The sequence below is a fragment of the Ambystoma mexicanum genome, chromosome 10, assembly GCF_040938575.1.
Source record: "Ambystoma mexicanum isolate Mex_15411 chromosome 10, UKY_AmexF1_1, whole genome shotgun sequence".
Taxonomy (NCBI): Eukaryota; Metazoa; Chordata; class Amphibia; order Caudata; family Ambystomatidae; genus Ambystoma; species Ambystoma mexicanum.
In genome coordinates, this window is record NC_090932.1 from 187,024,691 (window position 1) to 187,046,637 (window position 21,947).

At 50.6% G+C, this 21,947-nt stretch overlaps 1 protein-coding gene across 2 annotated transcripts in view; it reads right to left on the minus strand.

The window, feature by feature from the left end:
- The window catches only part of RHOBTB2 (Rho related BTB domain containing 2), a 314,611-nt gene that overhangs the window by 122,234 nt on the left and 170,430 nt on the right, over positions 1-21,947 (minus strand). The window contains exon 1 of one of the 2 annotated variants that reach the window (XM_069617691.1): positions 19,855-20,250. The exons of the other annotated variant lie outside the window; for it this stretch is intronic. Coding sequence (XP_069473792.1) covers positions 19,855-19,865 — 11 coding nt within the window. The 5' untranslated portion in view covers positions 19,866-20,250. Of the gene's footprint in view, positions 1-19,854; positions 20,251-21,947 lie in introns of those variants that run through there. 2 annotated transcript variants of the gene reach the window in all.

The following is a 21,947-nucleotide window of genomic DNA, read 5'->3' on the forward strand; positions in this document are numbered from 1 at the left end:
ATGCAGGTGGCTTCGCATGTAAAAACGTTGGGCGTTTATTTTGAGGCACAGCTGAATTTCTCTCAACATGTGGACTTTATTAGCTCCTCCTGTGCGTACATCAGACTCTTGCGCTAAATCAGCCGGTATCTCCCCTTGGAAAACAGAGCGTTATTGGCCGCGGCCTGAATTAATTCGAGGTTGGATTACTGCAACAGCCTGCTTGCTGGTACTTGGGAAATCTGTAGAAGTTGCAGATCACGCAATGGAGCCCTAAGGGCCACTGCTGGGCGTGGGAAAATGGGAACATGCCTTCAGCTTCCCTCCACTGGCCTTTTGCTAATTTGTTATGGGGAAACATCCTCGCTGGCTATAGGGCACCCTAAACTCACAAGTCTATTGACATCGCCACTCTCGCAGCGAATGACCTACCTGAATACTTTGCTGCAAACATTTCCAAAATTAGAGACTCTCATGACCTTCCTCCTCCTACATTTTACACTCCGTCTACTCTACCATCATCCTCTCCCTTTATCACCTACTCTAGTCACACTAATACTGACAAAGTGCTATCTCTACGGATGCTGGCTAACCCGTCTTGTGCCCCATCAGACCCTCTTGCTCCTCGGCTATTCAAGCCTATTGCCCCTTTAGTGGCCTCTCACCTCACTGAACCCATCCTTTAACTCCGCTTCCTCCCCATTTTTCAAAACAGCCACGGTCATCCTTCTTAAAAAGCAAGGGGCTGAACCAAACCTACCGGCTAACTTCCACCCCATATCTCTCCTTCCACACTACCACAGAAAACACGCACTCGATGGCTCAACCAGGATGCCCCTGCCCGGACGACCAGTGGGGGGGAAGAGTGGGGGGGGAGCAGGAGGTTATCAGGGACTACCCCCATGCACATCTTATCCCTTCTCCGGTGGGAGGCCCCATCCAGGCATCAAAACCAATTGTCAGCAACAGACAGGTAGGACACCACTGCGCCCTAACTCATTGTCCGTGATTGTGCGCAGTAAGGCGACTGTTACGGTATATACACTGCATTCTTTAAAGTTAATTGTCATAGTGCAACCAGGGAACTGACACTATAGGCCTGCAGAATGCAGCCAGGCATGAACCAAGTGGATGAAGAATACATGAAGTGCTTCTAGGTACCTGTGCAAAGTAGCCACCACTTATTCGCAGGTCTTTGTGGCTTGCAGAATGCAGTCAAGCTCAGATCTAGGTGAAAGAAGAATACAGCCAATGTATTGATTATAGATACCCATGCAAAGTAGCCACCACTGCATTCCAGATGCTTGCAGAATCCAGCCACTATATTACTTCCAGGTGAACTCAGAACGTAGTCATTGCACTGAATTTGGTGAACTCAAAATAGCCCGTTATGGAATCTCAGCTATTTGTACCATCTATCACGTATACTGAACTCAGGCAAAAGAAAGAATGTTAGCTTAGCTTGGAATCTTGAAGAATGCAGCCAGATATTGACTCCAAAAGAATGTTGATGGTAACTTTTATACTGATCCTAGGAGCATGTAGTATTTAGCACTACATTAAAGCAAGTTGATTTACAGTTTAGCCATCATACCAGTTCTGTGTCACGGCTTAAAATGTAAACCATGCATTCAACCTCTTACCCTCCATGCATTGGGGAACTAGCAGAAGGCACAGCCACAGACCCACACACATCTGCCATCATACACCACTCGCACAACACCTCTGCCATAAGAATGCAGCTGCAGTTCAAGACAAACATGCGATACGTAGGTGCACACAACTTCTATCCCGCTCTCGCTTACCCCCTATAGACCACTTATCACCACCCATCCACACACCAGCTTGACGTAGGTGGCTAGTAGGGACTTGCCCACCCCTCATATCTGAACCACTGGCCAATAGGCACACGCACATACTTGCACCATCTCAAATGTCTTCCCTTACCTGGACTCCCGTCCCAGAGAGTGTTCAACCTACAGCGCATTGTGACCATACTAAAGGTAAAAGGCGCTATACCGCTATACAAATAGTGCAATACTACTCTCTCTGAAGTGCTCAAAAGGGCTGCGTTCAACCATCTTACCAATTTGTTAGGCATCCACAACCTTCGAGACCCCCTACAAGCAGGCTTCCGCTCCCATCACTCCACAGAAACTGCTCTGTGTGCAACTTCATTGCTTCTGCTAAGCACTCCAACCTATCCTCTATCCTAATTCTCCTTGACCTGTCTGCTGCCCTTGACCCTGTTGCTCACTCTGATCTCCTTAAAACACTTTCTTCTTGGGATTCTGCCTGGATGGAATCCTACCTTGCACCTCACTAAGTCTGTCACCTGGATCAACAACAACTCTAAACTCACTACTCTAACTGTTGGTGTTCAGAAAGGCTCTGTCTTGGGTTCACTCCTCTTTACAGTCTACAACTCTGCTCTTGTATTTATTAGATTTTATACTGCGGTTTAAGCCAAAGCGCTTTACATAAAACAACCTGAATACATTAGAAGCAATGAAATAGAAGTAATGAATCAAAAAACCAAGAACAGTATGCAGAGCAATTTACCAAGATCAAGGTTAACAACCTGGGAGGGAGGAAGTGGTAGAGAGCTGTCAGGTAGGAGATGGAAGAAAGTTGGATTTTAAGGAGCAGTGGAACAAAGAGTATAAAGAGATGGAGCGGATTGGGAGAGGTAGAGAGTTCCAGTGTAGTGGGGCAAGGACATGAAAGGATCAGAAGCGGGAAGGAGCACAAGGTGCAGAAGGGACCGTGAGTAGGAAGTGGTTAGCAGAACGGAGAGGGAGAGCAGAAGGAGATGAGGGATGAAAGATAGGGAGGGGCAAGATCGGGAAGAGATTTGAAGACGAGACAGAGGAAGATGAATTTGAGTTGAGAGTGAAAGGAGAGCCTACCTAAGCAAGGGCGCCGTGTACGGGGGGCTGCGGGGCCCGGCCCCCCCGGCAGAATGAAGTCGGGGCTGGGCCCCCCCCCGGCCAGAGAGAAGAAACACAGTATGGATGGCCCTTTGTTCCATCCATGCTGTGTGCCTCTCTGGCGGCCCGGGTAAAAGCCGGGGAAAAACGATGTTTAGAAATTGTGGCACAAATGCAAAGCAAGAGGCTCTTGCTTTGCATCTGTCCCTCAATTTCTAAAAATCGTTTTGGGTTGGGTATGCTTCTACATCTGTGCACCAGTGTGCACAGATGTAAAGGTACACCCAAACCAAAACGATTTTTAGAAATGGAGGCACAGATGTAAAACAAGTCTGTCCCTCAATTTCTAAAAATCGTTTTAGGTTTGGTGTATTTGTACATCTGTGCACCCCTGTTGGCAAGAGGGGTGCACAGATGTAGAGGTACACCCAACCCAGAAGGATTTTTAGAAATGGCGGTACAGATGCAAAGCGAGGGAGGGGGCAGGGAGCAGGGGCAGGGAGAGGGCAAATGAGACTGTTTGCATGTCTCTGAGTGTGCACGTGGTGAGGGTGAATGCTATGGGTGGGGAGTGGAGGCGTATGAGCCAGCACTTTCTAGTAGAGCTGCCATATTTGAAATGGGGCAATGCTGGTACTCCTCAGTTAGCTCGCTATACTCTTGATGGGATAGTACTGCTGTAACAGGGCTTCTATAATTGTTGAATCTTCTCAGCGATAATACTATGCTTTTGTTGAGGCAATGCTAGCTCATCTTAGTGGGGCTGCTATACTTTTGATGGGACAACATCAGCACCTCTCAGTTGAGCTGCTACACTCTTATTGACAAGGCCCCAGCACTTCTCAACAGATGTATTTCTTTTTATTTTAATTGGTTATTTATAATGCATGTACTACCCAGAGGTTTCTAAGCGCGGACTGAGGGAGCGAACCTGTGTTGCGCGGACCGAGGAAGTGAACCTGTGTTGCGCGGACCGAGCGATCGAACCTGTGTTGCTCTGTGTCGTCTTGCTTCCAAGGCGGGCAGGTTGCCCCTGAGCTATCCTTCCGATACTCTAAAGATCTGAAGTACTTTTAATGATACAGAACAAGAACTATTAAGCAAGTCTGTCATCAACAGAATAACAACACTGTCGTGGTTATACAAGAGCTCATATATTTAAAAGGATGGAATTACTCAGAATGTAGCAGCACTATTCAATAACCCAAAGTTCTTAAGCATAGTTAATGTGAAAATACTACACTTCTCACCGTTGGGACAGTACTGCCACTTCTCACAGAGGCGTCTACACCTTTTATGGGGCAGCACTGATCCAGCCTACTGCTCACAATTGTCATTTCTCAGCAGGACTATAACATTGTGTTCTGTATGTCTTCACCACCAATGTGGATTCATGGCTCTCTCCCAGTGTCTAAATAGTAGATCTGTCCACGTTCAAATGGCAACAGGCATGTCCGGAGCTGCCTGCTGTCCATAAACTGCCACTCAGGATGTTGGGAGCCGTGATGGGGCAAGGGATAGAAGGCTCGAGCCTGTCGGATAGCAGAATCATCAGGGTCTTAAAACCTGCTCACTCCCTCTGGAGGGGCCATGGGGCAAAATGAGCCTGATCCCACATACAGGGGGTTGTTACCCCTTTATCTCTCCTGAATGAAAGAATGAGCTCTCTCAGACACAAGTTATCACCCCTGCACACACATTGAATGAATATGGTATGATCTATAGGTCGAGAAAACTGGAGTGTTTTAACAGAAATATAATTGTCTTCCCAGAACGGAGACGGACTCCATTAATATACATGGGGTCACTGAAATGACCAAGAGTGAAACTGTACATTCAGTTGTGAGATTACCAGCAATGGTTGATACTATGCTCCAAGGAGTGAGGTGCCCACTCAATATATCACACTGTTCATAGGTGTGAGACCCATCCTGAATGCTTGCCCAAAGAGCCTTGGCCAGAGTTTCACACTGAAGAAGTGAGCATGTGATTCGGGGTCTGCAGCCCACACACGCAGGGGGATTCCCATGCACCCACTTGCGAGATTTGCACCAAATTAGTGAGATTGTGCTCCAAGGTAGGAGGCACACGCACAGTTTTTGCTCTGACGTTTGACACACTCACAGGATGGGACGGCATTTTGTTCTCCCATCCTAGTTGTGTTGCTCTGCCTTTTGAGGGCTACTACAACCTGGATGATTATGGAGGGGTGGAGTTGGGGCAGTGATTGCCTAGTGGAATGCAACTCGAAGGCTTAAATCTCATTCTTACTTGACTTTAGTATGTGCAGTACATGCTAGCCAATGTTTCCACTGTTCTGCGTTGTGCGCGTCTCCACCCCCCCCGCGCCCGTGCGCGCCGTTCCACCAAGTTGGCGACTACATGCACATTTGCAGTCCTATAACTGCCAGTGATGTCACTTCCTGTATTTGGCCCTGCCCCACCCGGGAAGTTCATAAATTGGCTCCACTCTACAAGAGGGGTTATGTCACCACAAAAGCGACACTAAAAGCAGGTCCACGTGCACTATCGGATGGCAGAAGGTATCACTTCAGACTAGCTCCACACATGCGCAGTCCATCTCCAGGAAGCAAGTCGGCGCACAGTGCCCCCTAACCCACACCAAGCCGTGATGGTACATGGCGCCCCGTGAGTTCGCAGCCATACACACAATACTCCCCCCACGCAAGGGAGGCAGTTCCGGGCACAAACTCTAACAACGTGTGGCGTGTTTCATTTCGCTCCGGCTGGAGCTGCGCCACTGCGGCCTACTTCAGAGGCCCTCAACGTTCTGCCTCCGCGCAGAGCCAGAACGTAACACTGGCGACGAGGGAAACGGGACCCGACACACGTGCTCAACGCCCTACCAACTGATTCTTCCTGTGACACACGACCGGCTGGCATCCAGGGGCCATAGGCACTGCTACACGACGTGTGAGTCCACGGCGCACACAGTGCGATCACGGCAGCAGGCACCTGGAGCGAGGCAGCGGTCCCATCCGCTACTGCTTCGTAGGTCGGCCTCGAAAGGGACAACTGATGTTTGAGACCACACACCAAGGTGAGGACGATAGACACCATCGAGTGATGGCGACGCCCCACCATGGCGACCGGCACATCCACCCCCAGGCCCGGCACGCCCTCTAGACTCACGGCGAATCTGTCGATGTCATCACCGCCAGCTCGCCCACAAGGTAGCTCCTCCACAATGATTCAGCCATTTGACCCATTCACAGATCCATCGTCTGTTGGCCCCCGGTGGCAGCTAAATTCGAAATGGCAATGGAGTGCAAAGACGGAACCTCTGCCAGGAAAATGAGATCACACCTACTGTTAAATGTGGGGGATGAGGTGCTACGAATTTTCAACTCGCTAACCATTGCTGATGGCCAGGACATTTACCAACAATCGAAAGACGCTTTGACGGCTCACTTTCTCCCACAACTCAATCCGGATTATGTTCTGCACCACATTTCAGGCAAAAGAGGAGACCTTGGATACCTACCACACCCAACTCAGGAAGCTGGCGATCTCGTGTGAGTTCACGGATGTTGAGAAAGAAATCCGGAGAAAACTCATTAACGGCATCCAATCGGAGAAACTAAGAAGGATGGTGCTGGGTGAGAGGGTCATCTCCCTAAAACGCATTCTGGAGTTGGGTCGTCAAAGGGAGCTGGCACATGCCAGGGCCGCCAACATGGGTATGACCCTACAAAAACTACAACCCGCCCTCGCATCATCCATGGTGGCCCATATCACCAATAGACAGTCCACTAGAGATGAATCCGGCGGCAACTACTCACCAGCCAGATGGCAGCCACGGATCCCGGGACCCACGGAGTGTGGATGGTGTGGTGGATCGCGTCATAGACGGCGAAATTGCCCGGCGCAAGAACAACTTGTGGGGCATGTGGCAGAAAGGACCACTATGCCAAGGTGTGCCAATCATCGGGCGCTCCACTACCGCCTCTGCAGAATCCCCAGAAGAAGAGTGGAACCAAGAAAAAGAAGCAGGCGATCACAAGGCGAGTCGAAACGACCAACTCTTCAACCGAGGAAGAAGGGGATGACGTCACAGGGACTCAACAAGACTCCGGTAGAGAGCAGCGTACAAAAGGGAGGAAAGTGTACCTGGTGTCAGCTCTGGATCGTGGGCACGCTACGCAGAAGAAAGTGCTCTGGAGGCGCAAATGCCATGTCACCCTCCAAAACCAGCAGGTATGGATGACTATAGACATGGGAGCCTCGGTGAACGTCATGCCCACAAGCATTTTTCAAACACTGCAACCACGACCAGCCCTCAAGAACACAGACACTCGTCTGTTTGCATATGGCTGCAGAAAACCACTACCGGTGGTTGGCAGATTCCGCACCACCCTCAGCCATGGTGAAAACAGGCTACCGTCCAAGATCTACATAGTAAATGCGGGGATTGAATGCCTTCTGAGTGGTGATGCGGCTGAGGACCTAGGGCTGGTACAGTTTGTCAGTCAAGTCAAGGAAGCCCAAGAGGTCGAGAACATCCTGGCACAGTATCCCAACCTGCAAAACGGGATTGGGTGTTTGAAAGGAAAGATGATCAAGCTCCATATTGATAAGTCGGTCCAGCCAAAGGCCGTCAGACACTGGAGGACCCCATTCCACATGCGTGAACAGGTGGAGATAGAACTCAAAGCGTTGGAAGAAGCTGGCATTATAGAAGAGGTGACGGGGCCGACACCATGGGTGTCCCCGATGGTGGTCACAAAGAAACCCAAACAGCCGGGAAAGGTCCGTATTTGTATAGACATGCACCTCCCGAACACCGCCATCAAGTGGGAGCGCCACATCATGCCAACCCTCGACGAAATTCTGGCTGACCTCACGGGATCGAGAGTCTTCTCGAAGGTTGATTTGAAAACAGGGTACCACCAGCTGAAGCTGCATAAGGACTCTCGGTACATAAGCACTTTTTCAACACATTTGGGTCTGCGAAGATACAAGCGGCGAAGCTTTGGGATATCGTTGGCGGCCGAAGTCTTCCAACAGACAATTCAAGAAGTCATCCGGGGCATACCAGGTGTCCTAAATGTGAGTGACAACATCCTGATCCATGCTCAGGACAAAGTTGAACACTCGAGAAGACTACGGTTGCTTTTGGGCCGATTAGAAGATGCGCGCCTAACCATCCATAAGGAAAAATTTTAGTTTTTCAAGACAGAGATATCGTTCTTTGGCTACAAGTTTAGCAGCACTGGCATTTCACCGGACCCTCAGATGGTTGCTGACATACAGGCTGCGAGTCCGCCCATGACACCCACCGACATCCGCAGCTTCCTGGGGATGGCCACGTACTGTGGGAGATTCATCCGGAACCTGGCCACTCTTTCGGAACCCCTTCGAGAACTTACCAAGCTCAACGCGAAGTGGGAATGGGGGAAAGCGTGCCAGGAAGCTTTCGAAAGTATCAAAGAGTCACTATCCGTGGACACAAAAATGGCATACTACGACACCACGCTTTCGACTGAACTTTTTGTGGATGCCAGCCCTGTCGGTCTGGGGGCCATCCTCATGCAGGTCACCAAAGAGGGCGAGAAGAGACCCATCGCCTATGCGTCACGAGCTCTCACAATGACAGAGCAGCGATACTCTCACATTGAGAAGGAGGCAATCGCCGTACTGTGGGGGTGTCGCCATTTCCACCTCTATCTGTATGGCCGTAGGTTCACAGATCACAAACCCCTCCTGCTGATTTTCATGGGCACCTCCTCGCACCCGCCGGCCAGAATAGCCAAATGGCTGCTCCATCTCCAGCAGTACAATTTTGAATTGACGTATCAGCCGGGAAGCGGCAACCCGGCAGACTTCCTCTCAAGACACCCTCGAGCGGCGACGCCACAGGAGGTTCAGGTGGCCGAAGAGTCCAAGGAGCACATCTGCCAGGTGGTGCGGGCCATGAGGCCAAAGGCTGTCAGCATCAATGACATCGCAGAGGAAACATGCAAGGACTCATGTTGCGACTTGGTAAAGGATGCCATCATTTCAGGTGACTGGAAGTCCTTCATGAAGAACACCCACAACAGGACTGAGGAAGCAAAGGCGTTCCTCACAGGGATATTCACGGTCAGCCAGGATCTGTCGGTAACAGAGCAAGGTTTGCTGCTCCGCGGAAATCGCATCATCATCATCCCGCCGGGCCTGCAGGACCGAATAGTGACCCTCGCCCATGAGGGCCACCAAGGGATGGCTCGAACGAAGGCTCCAATTCGACACAGAGTGTGGTTTCCACAGATAGATGTAAAGGTGGAAAGACTAGTCAACACCTGTCTACCATGCCTGATAACCAGAGCCCCACCTGATCCAGAACCTATCCAGTCGGCAGAACGAGGCTCTGGCAGGTGGGACGTAATAAGCATTGACTTCTGCAAACTACAAGAAGGCCTGTACCTCCTGGTAGCCATCGATGATCACTCCCGATACCCCGAAGTCGAGGGGGTCGAATCCACGGGGGCGGAAGTGGTCATCCCGGCCATCGAGAAGATGTTTGCGACACATGGACTACCCACTACGATTAAGAGCAACAACGGCGCACCCTTCCAAGGGGAGGAGTTCAAACACTACCTGCAAGAACTGAACATCCGGTATCACCACATCATGCCAAGGTGGCCCCAGGCGAATGGGGATGTGGAACGGTTCATGAGAACAATCAACAAAGTGCTGAGGTTATCAAAAGCAAATGCCAGTCCGTGGAAAGTCGACCTCTATCGTTTCCTGAGAAACTACAGGGTCACCCCGCACTGCATGACTGGTGTCCCCCCAGCTGATCTCATGTTCGGCACTGTCATAAAGTCGTCCATTCCACATCACCCCAGCAGAAGACCGGACAAGCTCGACAATGGGCGCACCGAAAGAAGGAGGACAGATGCCAATGCCCACATGAGTGCCAAGAGGAGGTTGAAACCATCCAACCACCAGGTGGGCGACCAGGTGGTCATGTTGCGGAACCCGACAAAGTCCAAGCTGGACTCCCGCTATGAGACTCTCCCATGGACCGTCAGCGAGACACAAGGGACCATGATAACCGTGCAAAGAGGGCACAGTCAGGTGATGCGTAATGCGTCGTGGTTCAAGGCGGTGCCGCGTAACCTTTGGACTGATGGGGACTGTCCAAGAACATGAGGACTCCCCGCTGATTGAAGACGGACCCGCCAACTTTCAGGGTGAAGAAAATTCAGGTACAGAACGTGGGAGCAGTGGAGTGAACCGGACATGTGTGAGCCGGAGGTGGAAGGTGAGAGATCAGACTGTGGAGCCCAGCTCCCGGGGTGAGAGATATGGACTAAGAACCGCCACCAAGCCGCCAGCTCGGCTCAAGGACTATGTATGGTAGTTTGCACCACGACAACGGTAGAAGCGAAAAGTGCCTGTGTTGCTGTGTTCATAAGCATGGGCACATTTGTGTGTGTGTTTAGTTAAGTTTATTTATAATAAAGGAGGAATGTTATATCTGCCCTGCGCCCCGCAATGCGGTGACGCAGGGCGTCTCAATAAAAGCCCCGCCCCCGCGCAAGGGAGGCAGCTCCGGGCACAAACTCCAACAACGTGTGGCGTGTTTCATTTCACTCCGGCCGGAGCTGCGCCAGCGCGGCCTACTTCAGAGGCCCTCAACGCTCTGCCTCCGCGCGGAGCCAGAACGTAACAGGCAGAGATCAAGGGGGGGTGCTCTCACTGATGAAGCGAGGAGGAGCGTGACCCCGGCCCCCCAGGCTCCCACAACACTACGAGCTCTGCTGCACATTGGCACCGGTGTGTTACACGACGCCCACTGCCACTCGGAGCGGGTCCGTTTCTGTGCCCACACGTGCACTGTGACTAAATCAACAGAAGCCAGCATTGGCACCACTAGTTTGGGCATTTGCATGGGGGTCTGCAACCAGCCACTCTCCTAGGTTGAGGACCAGAACTCCCGTGATCCTGTGCGGTAACAATGCTGCCTAAGGCGGTCGCAAACACTGCAGATCCCCGGGTGAGCAGTGTGTGCGTTATGCTGGGTCTCTTTAAAAAGGGACAAGCATCTAAAAGAGACAGCAACCCTTGCACTTGGGTCTGTGTCTGCAACCCTACAGTGCCTTACTTGCACTTACCAGACACTTGTTGTCTGCACTTAACCCTTGCACTGCCACCTGCTGGCCACACTACTTGTTTTTGATCCCTGTCCTGCACTTGCTCCTCCTCCCCTTCCCCTGACACTTTTACCCTCCCCTCTTCCTGCACTTGCAGGATCTCATGGTCACTTGGCCTAGTAAGATGGTTGTCTTGTCCTCCCTTTTGCCTCGTCGTGCCTTGAAACACTTGTGTGTAGGCGCATTATAAATGTCATATCATATCACCAAGACTTCCTCCTTACTCATGTATAATATAATTCTGCCTCCAAGGGGCAGTCGGGGTGAGGGTTGGGAAGACCCTCTGAGGATCTCGTTGGCACATTCTAAACGTGTGCCCTCTGTCCCATCTAATGAACGCAGGCTTACTCTGTCCCCTAGCCCCCCACCTCGACATCGAACCCCACGCTATCCGTGACCACAGTTTCGACTGGACGTAGCTGGCAACTGCTGCCAAACATCCACTAGATTTAGACCACTGCCAAAGGAAATGGCTTCACACTCCAGAAGGGGGAGCAGAATAAAGTGGGCCTGATGTGAAAACGCCACTTTGCTGTAAGAGCAGTCAGAGGCAGAGACGGGAGGGAACATCAGTAGGGCACAAAGGTAGCAGTGGGGTGGAGGCGAGACAAGATAACAGAAAACACACCGCAGATAAAAGGTGTGCATCTCCTCTTCCGCCCAGGAAGTAATAACAGACAAGAACAGTGACTGACGTCTGGTGTGTGGTCGCTAAGTGCATAAATTGAGATGGCGGAGGACCTGCACATCGGAGGGCAATCCCGTGCAATGGGGTGAGTACTCACATCTGGGGTCAAAGCCTGGCAACGGTATAAATACTGCACATTTTTATGGCAATAGCTGGTATAGGATAGTAATACCTCCTTTATGGTGTGAATATCAGAGCAAATGTTGACATGGCTTATTGCAATGCAGATGGAGGATTCCCAGGTTTTCATAGCCAACAACCTTATATACCTTCCCCCCTCACTTTGTAGGACTAAGACGAGGAAGAGAGATGAGTAATGAGGATGACCTGCAGCGGTAAGGCAGCGCTGCAGTATAGGCTTTGGAAAATGCTACCCGATGCCGGGAAGTTTAAAATGGACATGGCTAAACAGCCCGGGAGAAAGAGGGACAGACTGCAGCTGGATCCGACTTGTTCCGACGCTAGTTGGGACACCGGAGGCGAGCAGACTGCAGGACGTGGCACCGAGGCTGAAGAGAACGACATACAGAGAGACCGAGCCAAGAGGAGTTTGATGCACTATTGCAGCAGCTAGAGCTGTGAGAAGCAGAGGAAGGCAAAGCGGGAAACAAGCAGCCAACGGGGACACAGATGGAAAGGCACGAGGAACGCCAAAGTTGCCAGTGAAGACCGGTAAACCCAGGGAGAGCGAATGGGATACGGGGGCACTTCAGGGCTGGGACTTACACCCATGAGAGGACATAAAAAGCCCTGGCAGGAAAGTAAACCAGGCAGTGTGTGAGAATCTGGGACCCCGCCCCCAAGTTAGATACCCTGGCAGGAGAGTAAACCAGGGGTAAGAAGCAAAGTGAGAGAACTCGGGGGGCAAAAACCCTGCCCTGACATTGTGGAACAGTGATAACGAGTACAAAAGGAAAGAAACATACCCATTTTGAGGATAAATAACAAGTGGCAATACTCTGGCAGGAGAGTATACATACCAGGGGTAGGAAAAGGATTGAAAAAGCTCAGGGGTCAAAACCCCTCCTTAAAATTCTGAAACAGTGACAGTCAAATGGAGAAGGGAAGAACCATACCCCTTTAAGGCTAATAGAGATCCAGAGTGAGAAATTGACATACTTAAAAGAACTGTGTGTTGAAAGGAGACTCAAGGGTAGAGTCTTCCCTCTTGAACAAACTGCAACAGTGATAAAGCGATGTTTGTATCATCAGAAGAAATCTAGGGGAAGGGAAGACCCCTTTCCTGGTGGATCTTTACTACACCTTAAAACCTTATGTATGGAACTTTGAAAGAAAGCTACAAGTATATAGCTTACAGAACCTTTCACGTTGCACATTATATTGAGTTTAGCGTGTAAGGGTCAGTTTAGGGTTTTTGACAAAGGGCGCTCCTTGGTTTAACTTCCTCACACAGACGTTCCTTTGTTTTGTGGATGCAGGGAAAGCCCTCTTAGGATCAGGGATAGCTCGGATTTCTCCCAATCCCTCTTATTTTGTGATAAATAGAAGTCTGTAACCAGCTCTTAAGATACCTCTGTGTCCGAGCCTTACTCTTGATTCCTTACAGCAGTCTTTTTTTCATTTCTTCATCTTCTAATAGCGCCTTTGTATTTCTGGTTTTGGTGGCTGTGGGATGAGGGCGTACCACTCATACAGAAATTAACCTCCTGCAGACCACCACTGGCCACTTACTAGGTGTCCACATCCTGCCCTTTTCACATAGGATCATGTTGCTGTCACATGTCAATGATTTGGAAGGAGGGGTGGGCAAGGCGAAGGCAGGGTGAGCTTGAGCTGAACACCAGTTAATTAAGGTGGTCAGTGAGGGTTCATTAAGAACTTTACAGTTAGATTTCTTTCGACTTTGTGTTGTACATACTAATACAATAGGCCCCATGATTTTAGTATGTACTGTAAAAACCAGGAGTGGATTAAACAAAATATTAAACCCTGCACACTGTCCCCGCGGCTCCTTTCCCACACCTGAAATAAACGACAGTATTTAAAAATGCCCACAAAAATAAAACATGGTGGGGGGGATACATCAAAATAAAAAAACAAAAAATGCTAAATAAATTTCACCGGTGCAATTTACACTTTGAGCAGGCCTAGGGCCAGGACAAGGGTCAGTGCCAGAAGGCGAAAGTGCTTCCAGGCCTACTGAGGAGCAAGATGCCACCTAGTGTTGAGCCAACAGGACGTGCACAACCAATATCAAATATGGATTGGGGCTAAACCCGCAGTGAGATAGGTTTGCAAAATAGCTCATTCGGCTGATGAAGAGCAATAGATGAAAAATAAAACTGCTCACAGCCACTGCAGTCCAGTGGCGTGCATCGATGTGGCTCCACAGGCACTGCCTCAGAATTAAGTAGCTCTCAACACCACCCTGGAAGTGATATGAACTACCTGATATTACAGCATCCAACACTGGGTATGCGATGGCCCCACTATGGAAGGAGAAGGCCCAATGCAGTCCAAGGTCTCGGCCTCAGGCTGGGAAGATGGTAGAGGCCAAAGACAAACAACCACCAGAGGCTTCAAAGCCTTGAAGAAATTGCAAATTTACACTCGAACCGATCATTGGGTGCCGTGCACGAGGCCACACATGCCACACGTGTGGTAATCAACACCTATGCCCTATCTGCAGATCAATCGAAAACCACCCTGATGTCCCAGGGGCAAGGGCTCAGTCAAAGAGAACTGTTCTAGGCCTACACTTAGACAACCTGAACACAGGTCACCATGCACCTCTTAAATATCCAACCAAAAATGAGGAGGTTCAAGTCCCTGCCATCATAGACAAAAGTGCCTCCGTCAACGTACGCCCAGAGAAGGAGCCCAAACGGCTGACTTCTGTCCCATTGCTTCATTCCACAAAGGGCAAGACCTTTGCCTTGGGAGTTTAACACAGAGTAGGTGGGTGTTTTCAACCCAGAACCCCACCACAAAGACCCCCAGGCCAAAGAACAGTTGCTACCTGGCAGTAGAATGCTTGGGCCTCAGATACAACTTTAATGGCCTCACCTTTGCTTTAGACTAACTTCTTGCAGAATTCCAAAGCACCCTCAAGTGGATCCATTACATGAAAGACAGTCAAAAATGCTTCACAACAACATTAGCCCCCTGCAAGGGGGCGCTGGCCAATCGGGATGCTCGGAATGCGGGCTGGCCTCTCCTGTTGGCCAGCACCCTTTCCATTCCTGCTCCTCCTTTCCTGACCCCCCCAAACTCCCCCCCTTCCATCCCCACCCCTCCCATCACCCATTAGCACCTGTGTAGTTTAATACGTGGGTGCTAAGAGTATTTAATGAAAAAGAAAAAATGTACTTTGCGGTTTGGCGTGGCACTGCATGGTAATCTCCCAACTCGGTTTCCATTTTGATGACGCAGGAGTCATCATCATTGAAAACGGACTTGGAAACTACGGCGTGGTTCAGAACTGCAAGCTAACTTTCTTTTTCTAAAACTACAGAGAACTACTAGAGAACTACACGGGTGCTAACGGCGATATGACCCTCGGTGGCACACCCGCCAGTGTTAAGGGACCCTCGCTTCAGCTCTGGCCCTTAACTTGGGCGGCGGGCTGTTTTTGACAGGGTCGGTCCGCCGCCCGAGTCAGATCACCTCAACATGTCTGCGCTTTGCCAATTCGAGATGTCCCAGAAGTCGCTTCTTTGAGAAGGACATCATCACCAGCTACTACAGAGGAAGGTATCACAACATAACGCTTTCCACACACAGGTGTGGATGTCCGAACTTTAGCACCTCATCTGCTGGAGGTCTTCCAACACACAATACAGCCCACCAACTGGTCGGCATGGCACAATCAACACGAGTGGCATCTTGGACAGCTTCCAGACACAGGAAGAAGCCCTACAAAGGCTAAGAGCAGTACTCAAGGGACTGAAGGGCAGTACTCCAACCGCGCAGGGAGAACTATGCGAATTTGTCAAAGATCACATGGAGTTGTTTGGATATGGATCTTCAGACCCAAAAGACATCAGAGCCAAGCCAAAGAAAGTGAAAGACATCAACCCAGCAACCCGTCGCAGAAGTGAGCAGCTTTATAGACATGGCCTACCACTGTGGCAACAGTCACTGAGCCTGCACGAAAGCCGAGCCAAGGCCTTCACTAAGCGAGCAGCACCATGAGACTTTCCAGATGATCAAAAATCCACTGGGAGCCGACACCACAATGGCCCACTCCGACATCAGAAAAGACGCCGACCTTACTGCAGGCGACATCCCCATTATACTCGACGCTGGTCCTCGCTCGCACACAGACCGACTTGCCATGGTCACATAGGTGCATACACAACACAAGCACAGTGCCCCCCCGCCCCCACCGAGCACAACGGATTCCCAGATCAGGCATATCAATATTGTATGCATGTGGGAGGAGTATAAGAAAACACTTCCACCTGTACAAAAGCTTCAAGGCAGGCACGGATCATAAACCACGGATGCCCTTTCGTTCACCGGCCTCACGGGCCACAGGCCAGGACCGACAGGGGTATGGCACGCTTCCGCTGCAACTTCCAAATGGAATACGATGCGGTCCAAAGGACTTCCTGTCCTGACACCAGATACTGACGGCCCCAATGACTTGACAAGACAGAGGACGCTGTGCGCAAGTTGTTGGAAATAGCACTACTAAGCATAGAGGAAATCTGAACCGTAACAGACCAAGGCAAATGTATTCGAACCTCTTTTACGATCCAGCTGTTCCACCAATGCAAGAGGCAACTCATTGAGAAACAGAACCGGAAAGCAGAAGCTAATTCATCCCTCCCTGCCAGAGCCACCATTCGTGAAGATGTTTCTTTCAGAGGAAGGCCTGCTGCCCAAAGGCACCAGTCATTCTTGCTTTGCTTTCTACAAGGGTTGTACTGCTTGCCCATGGAGTACACCAAGGAAATGCAAAACCCGGGGGCTCATCATAACGTCCTAAGGAAATCCTGGAAATTCCGGCACCAGCATTTTTTCCAGGCCAGGCAAACTCAAGTTTGCTCGTGCGGAAAGTGAACTAGAGGCAGGCCTGACCTACCAGGAGTTCAGGACCCTACCAGCAAATAGATGCCATAATCACCGGCACTACCGGGGATGGTAATTCCGGCTGTTGCCGAGTCTTCTGAAAGCTGCCTGCTCGTTTAAGTGCAGGTTGCTTGTGCGTGGGATAACTCTGCTTCCGAACAGAATCCTCCCTGGAAGGTCTATCCTGAAGAAGAGTTATCACATGCACGATCAACCCACGTTTCAACAAGCAGACACTTTCAGTAGACCCAGCAAGGGAAACTGAACACAGAAACAGCCAAAGCCTTACATACTTGTTGAAGCTGTCCAAACTGGTATATATGTCCTGCAATGTACATTTTGTTCTTAGGGTGAGTAGTGGGACCAATGTACATTTTGTTCTTAGGGTGAGTAGTGGGACCAATCAAAACTGCAGAGCCCAACTTCCATTTAATCGCTCAAAGGGATTTCTTACTGAATCACTTTAAGACATGTTTCAAATTTAAAATTGTGAATATTCTTATGTTCCCATAATGCTCTTTGCTTTTATACAAATTGCCAGAATTGATGAGATAAAGTTGTGCGTTACCCAACGTGGGCGACGCCACGCAGCCCCGTCTCTCCAAGGACGAGAGTGTTCCCCCAGTACATTCCCCCCCCCCATTTACAGCACTGGGAGCATCTGCTCACTAGTTCGCAACGATACACACCCCTCTGCTCGCCAAGTGCCTGAACGCATAACTGGCCGAGTGCCAACATACGCCACTCTTGTATCCTGGCTTGCAACATTATGTGTTACTACTGACTTCTGCAATTGTATTCGCTCTCCACTCTTGCTTCTCCACTCTTTTTGACTGCTTACACTCTTTTCTCTCGTCCTTTCCCTTCTTCCTATCTCCTCCCCTTACTTTCTTCTATGCACTTGCTCTATCAGAATTGTCCCTGGACCTAATATGATAGCAACCTCGTCTGTTTCCTCCAGCCTCCCATTACTGTTTTTTTCCTCCCCACCATCCCTCCAGCACTATCTGAAATACTGCCAGGCCTAGTATGATAGTCGCTTGTTTTGTTCCTCCCCTCCCTTTCTGCACCCCTTTCCCTCACCTTTTGTTTTTCTCCGGCTCTACCAGAAATGTCGTCAGGCCTAGTACGGTAGTCGCCTGTCTGTTTCCATTTCCTCCCCACTCTACCCCTCCCTTTCTTATCTATGTCTTACCTCTTGCACTATCTGAAATGTCGTCAGGCCGAGTACGATAGTTAATTTCACATCATTACTGTTCATGGCCTGTAAGAATGTGGTTGTATTTTCCCTTGTTCCCTCCCTTGCCTTGAAGCGCTTTGAAACACATTGTGTATAGGCGCTATATAAATAAACGATCATATCATGTCACTTTGACACCAGCAACACTAAGCTCATCAACTAAAGTTTCCTCAACCCAGTGTCTTGCCTTTAAAATGGGCAGCATCCCCTGGAGGTACGCCCACCTCCTTCATAAGTTACCCCCAAGAGGCTGGAGAGCTACTTCCAAACACACGAAGGGCCGGATTCATAATGGCACAATCCCATAGGAAAACGTTCCCTGAATCAGGCCCCAAGTCTGTTAACATGGTACCATGGCAACATGAAGCCACATGATCACCGCACAACAGTAGCCCACTCTGCCTAGGACTTGCATAAGAGACCAAGTCCTCACCACAGACACGGACGCATTGACGCCACACTACAAGCAGTCCACTGGCTGTGGAGGTGGAGGAGAGACTCCAGTTTGAATCCCTATTCATCATTTCATTCACGCATAGGGCATGGGGAAGAGGGGACATTATGCATGTCCCCCATCTGACCGCAGGCTACTATCAGAGTTCAAAACACAAATTTTAAAAAAAGACAAGTGAAACCCATGTAATGTAGACACAAAAACATTCCTAGCGAGAAGCCCTTTACAATAGAACAACGCACACTGTAGCCAGGGACCCCAAGTCAACTATCAATGTTATTTTTAAAAAAAACACAATCGTTCAGCCTTCCACAGAATAGCAAGCCCCACAGGTTAGGTAGGCGACCCAACAGCCCCCACCAACGCTGGTCATGCTGACAGTGCTCTGCCAGTCTGCAGGGGGTACACACAAACAACACATTTATGTGGAGTTTTTCCATTGCAATATCCGTGGGCAGGCCTCACAATGTGCACGCTCATATAAGCATTGGCTGGCGATAATCGGCCCTACAGAATAAGGCACGGTATGCTGTGTGCATGTGGAGAACAGTGTGGGGTGGGGGGCGGGGGGGAGGTGACACTTCGTGTCTGGCTCGCAGCTGGGAACTTGGCAGGTAAGAGTGTTCACAGCGCCTGCAGCCATTTCAGGGCATCATTTCAGTTCTGTCCGGGGGAGGAGGGGGGGGGGGTTGGCATGTTTTCAGGCATCGAACGTATTTAAAAGTTTGGCTCAACACCCACTTTATATGATAACAAATTCAATCAAATGCCATATGTGTACTTTTAGTGAAAAGTTACGACATTAAAGCGCATTTACACGACATGTTAAACCAAAAAAAATATTAACGGATATTCCTCCTACAGTATCCCTGTAAACAATACCACACTGTGCCCATTACTAGTACTAGAGCAGGGCGCAAACCACCCCTTCATGCCCCCCAGCGCATCAGCCCGTCCCATATATTGGCACCTATTACAGGCGCCTCGAAGGCCACCATCATCAAACCCGCCCTGGCGCGTCCCCTCTGGCCAATCTCAATACACACTTGATTGGTACTGTACCCCAACCCTTTCCACCCCTATATATTCCCTGTATTAATAGAAAAGCCGGAAGCCCCTCTCCAATGCAGCCGCCAGCCACACACACACCCTGCAAATGGAGAAGCCGAGCCGCCCTGCATCTTGAATAGCGAACAGGCGAAACCCCGCCGCCGGTGCCCCGCTCAGAAGAGCACTCCAGAAGCCCCCCCCCCCCCGCGCCCCAGCCCCCCCCCCCCCCCGCGCCCCAGCCCCCAAGCCCAGGGGTGCTCCAGCTGGCAGAGCACTCCTTGCCCACCCCTCCCCCTGGGCACGCCGACGCTTACATCGCCGCCATGGCTCCTCAGGAGGGCATCTCTGTGCCACCCGTGCTCGGCGTCCGCGGCTCCGGCTGCAGCTGGGCGGCTCTCTCGGTGCTGCGGGGGCCACCTCTCCCCGGCGGCCGCTGCTCCAGGCGCGGCTGGTGGCGGGGGCGTCCCCCCGCGGCTTCTGTCGGCACCGAGCCCGGTGCGCCGGAGCCGCTGCCTGCGACGCTCTGCGGCTCGGGCTCCGGGGCTCCCTCTGCTGGGCCCAGACCGACCTGAGCCGGCGAGCAGCACTGGCACTGCGCCGCGCTGGTGCAAGTGCAGAGACGCTGGCGCCAAGTGCAGAGACGCTGGCGCCAAGTGCCGAAACGGCCCAGTGTATGCACACACCGTGCAAGAATAGTGCACGTAAAGCTTAAACAAAACGACTTGCTAGGCCTATAAACGCACAGCGGCCAGAGGCGGAGCACTGGTTTATATATGAGAGGGCACTGAGCCAAGGCACGTATATAAACGCCGATATTTAACTAGGCGCGTTTACAAGTGTTAAACTATGCAATTTCCACGCCAGACGTAGTCATTACATCTGCCAAAAACCCAGACGCCTGTTCCAAACCCTGTCTGCACAAGTCAAATAGACAGTGCACAACCTAACCAGTGCAAAACACTATTTTCAGCATATACTGCGAGGAATTCGACCATCCGCGGTGGGTGTACACTGGCCTGGGCATTTTTGAAATGTTATATTAAATTGAATGATGGTAGATCAATCTTGGAAAATGTGTGGGGCTAATCACACATTTTCCTATGCTCACTGCACGACAAGCACATAGACCGGTGTACTCTGGGTGGACACAGCCTACAGGAGCCCCCCCCCTCTCGTCATATTTGGTTGGCAAATGACAGCCAAGAATACACACTGTCCTGCCAGAAGGGGGAGGGCAACTGTCAAAGGCTCCATGGATCTGCCCCATCCTTTTGCTGAGCCCTACAGAATGGTGGCGGCAATTAACATAAATGCCATACTAATAGAGTATACTTCAAACAGGCCCACAGGCGGCCTAGCTGCAGAGGTTAAGCCCCAACAACCTTTGATATGCAACTGCATCAACCTAAAGCCAGCTCCCACCGCTCAGTATCAAGGGCAGTCTGGGAAAGCTGTTTACAGTAGTCCATCCCTGCAGAGGGACCCTATTCAGACGGAACGAGAATGTTGTTTGCAGAAGCCAGGAAGTCTGGTCACACCGCAGCTTCAAGGGAGACCTACCGCTTTAATCATGAACCACAGAGAGCTCAATTAACCAGAAAAATCCTAGGTGGGACGTGCCAGAGAGTCTCTGAACCAAACCAAGGACACGGCCGGTGCCTGCAACACTCTCCTCAGTTTTGGGCCATCAGCCTTAAAGGACACAAGCCCAGTGAAGAAGCTAGGAGGAGTGCATCAACCAGCGTCCGCCTTAAAGGACATTTTTTTCGAGCCCCTCGAGCTGCAACCAACTACACCACTGACTGTTGTGACACTGCAGTCGCTCACATGGTCCGAGATGCCTCGACCAGAGTTTCAGACCTGCCAAACAGCACTGAGACAATGATTCCTGACCCCTAGGATGCCGTGTAGGCCAGCCTGAAGCCGTCCATCCAGCATCGCTCACCGATCTTCCTGCCAGCTGATACCCGCAGCTGTCTCCCGTCTTGAACTCTAAACACAGAAGCTGCAAAACACCCTGAAACCAACTCGACCCTGTTGAGCACCAATAACTTTTACAAGAACAAGGTACATTGTGGTCCTATCCCCCTGGTCCCTCTCCAAAGGCCCCTAGTGAAATATTACGACCCACTACTCCCTTTGTGCTGAAACCAAGTATCCTTTAACTATTGCGATTAATTACTTTCCTGAATAACCTGTCAGTATCCGAAGTGCATCGCTTTTCCTTCTTGAAACTGTCGGTCCTCTGCATTCCTTTCATGGTGGGTTGTATTTTGTAGTGTGCTAGAACAGTCCGTTTAATAAAGTGTTTTTTTTGTATACAACCTTTACCGGGCAGTCCCTTTTATCATTGGGTAATAATAGTATTTTCGCTGTGTTGCAACTAACCAACGATCCACGACCTTGC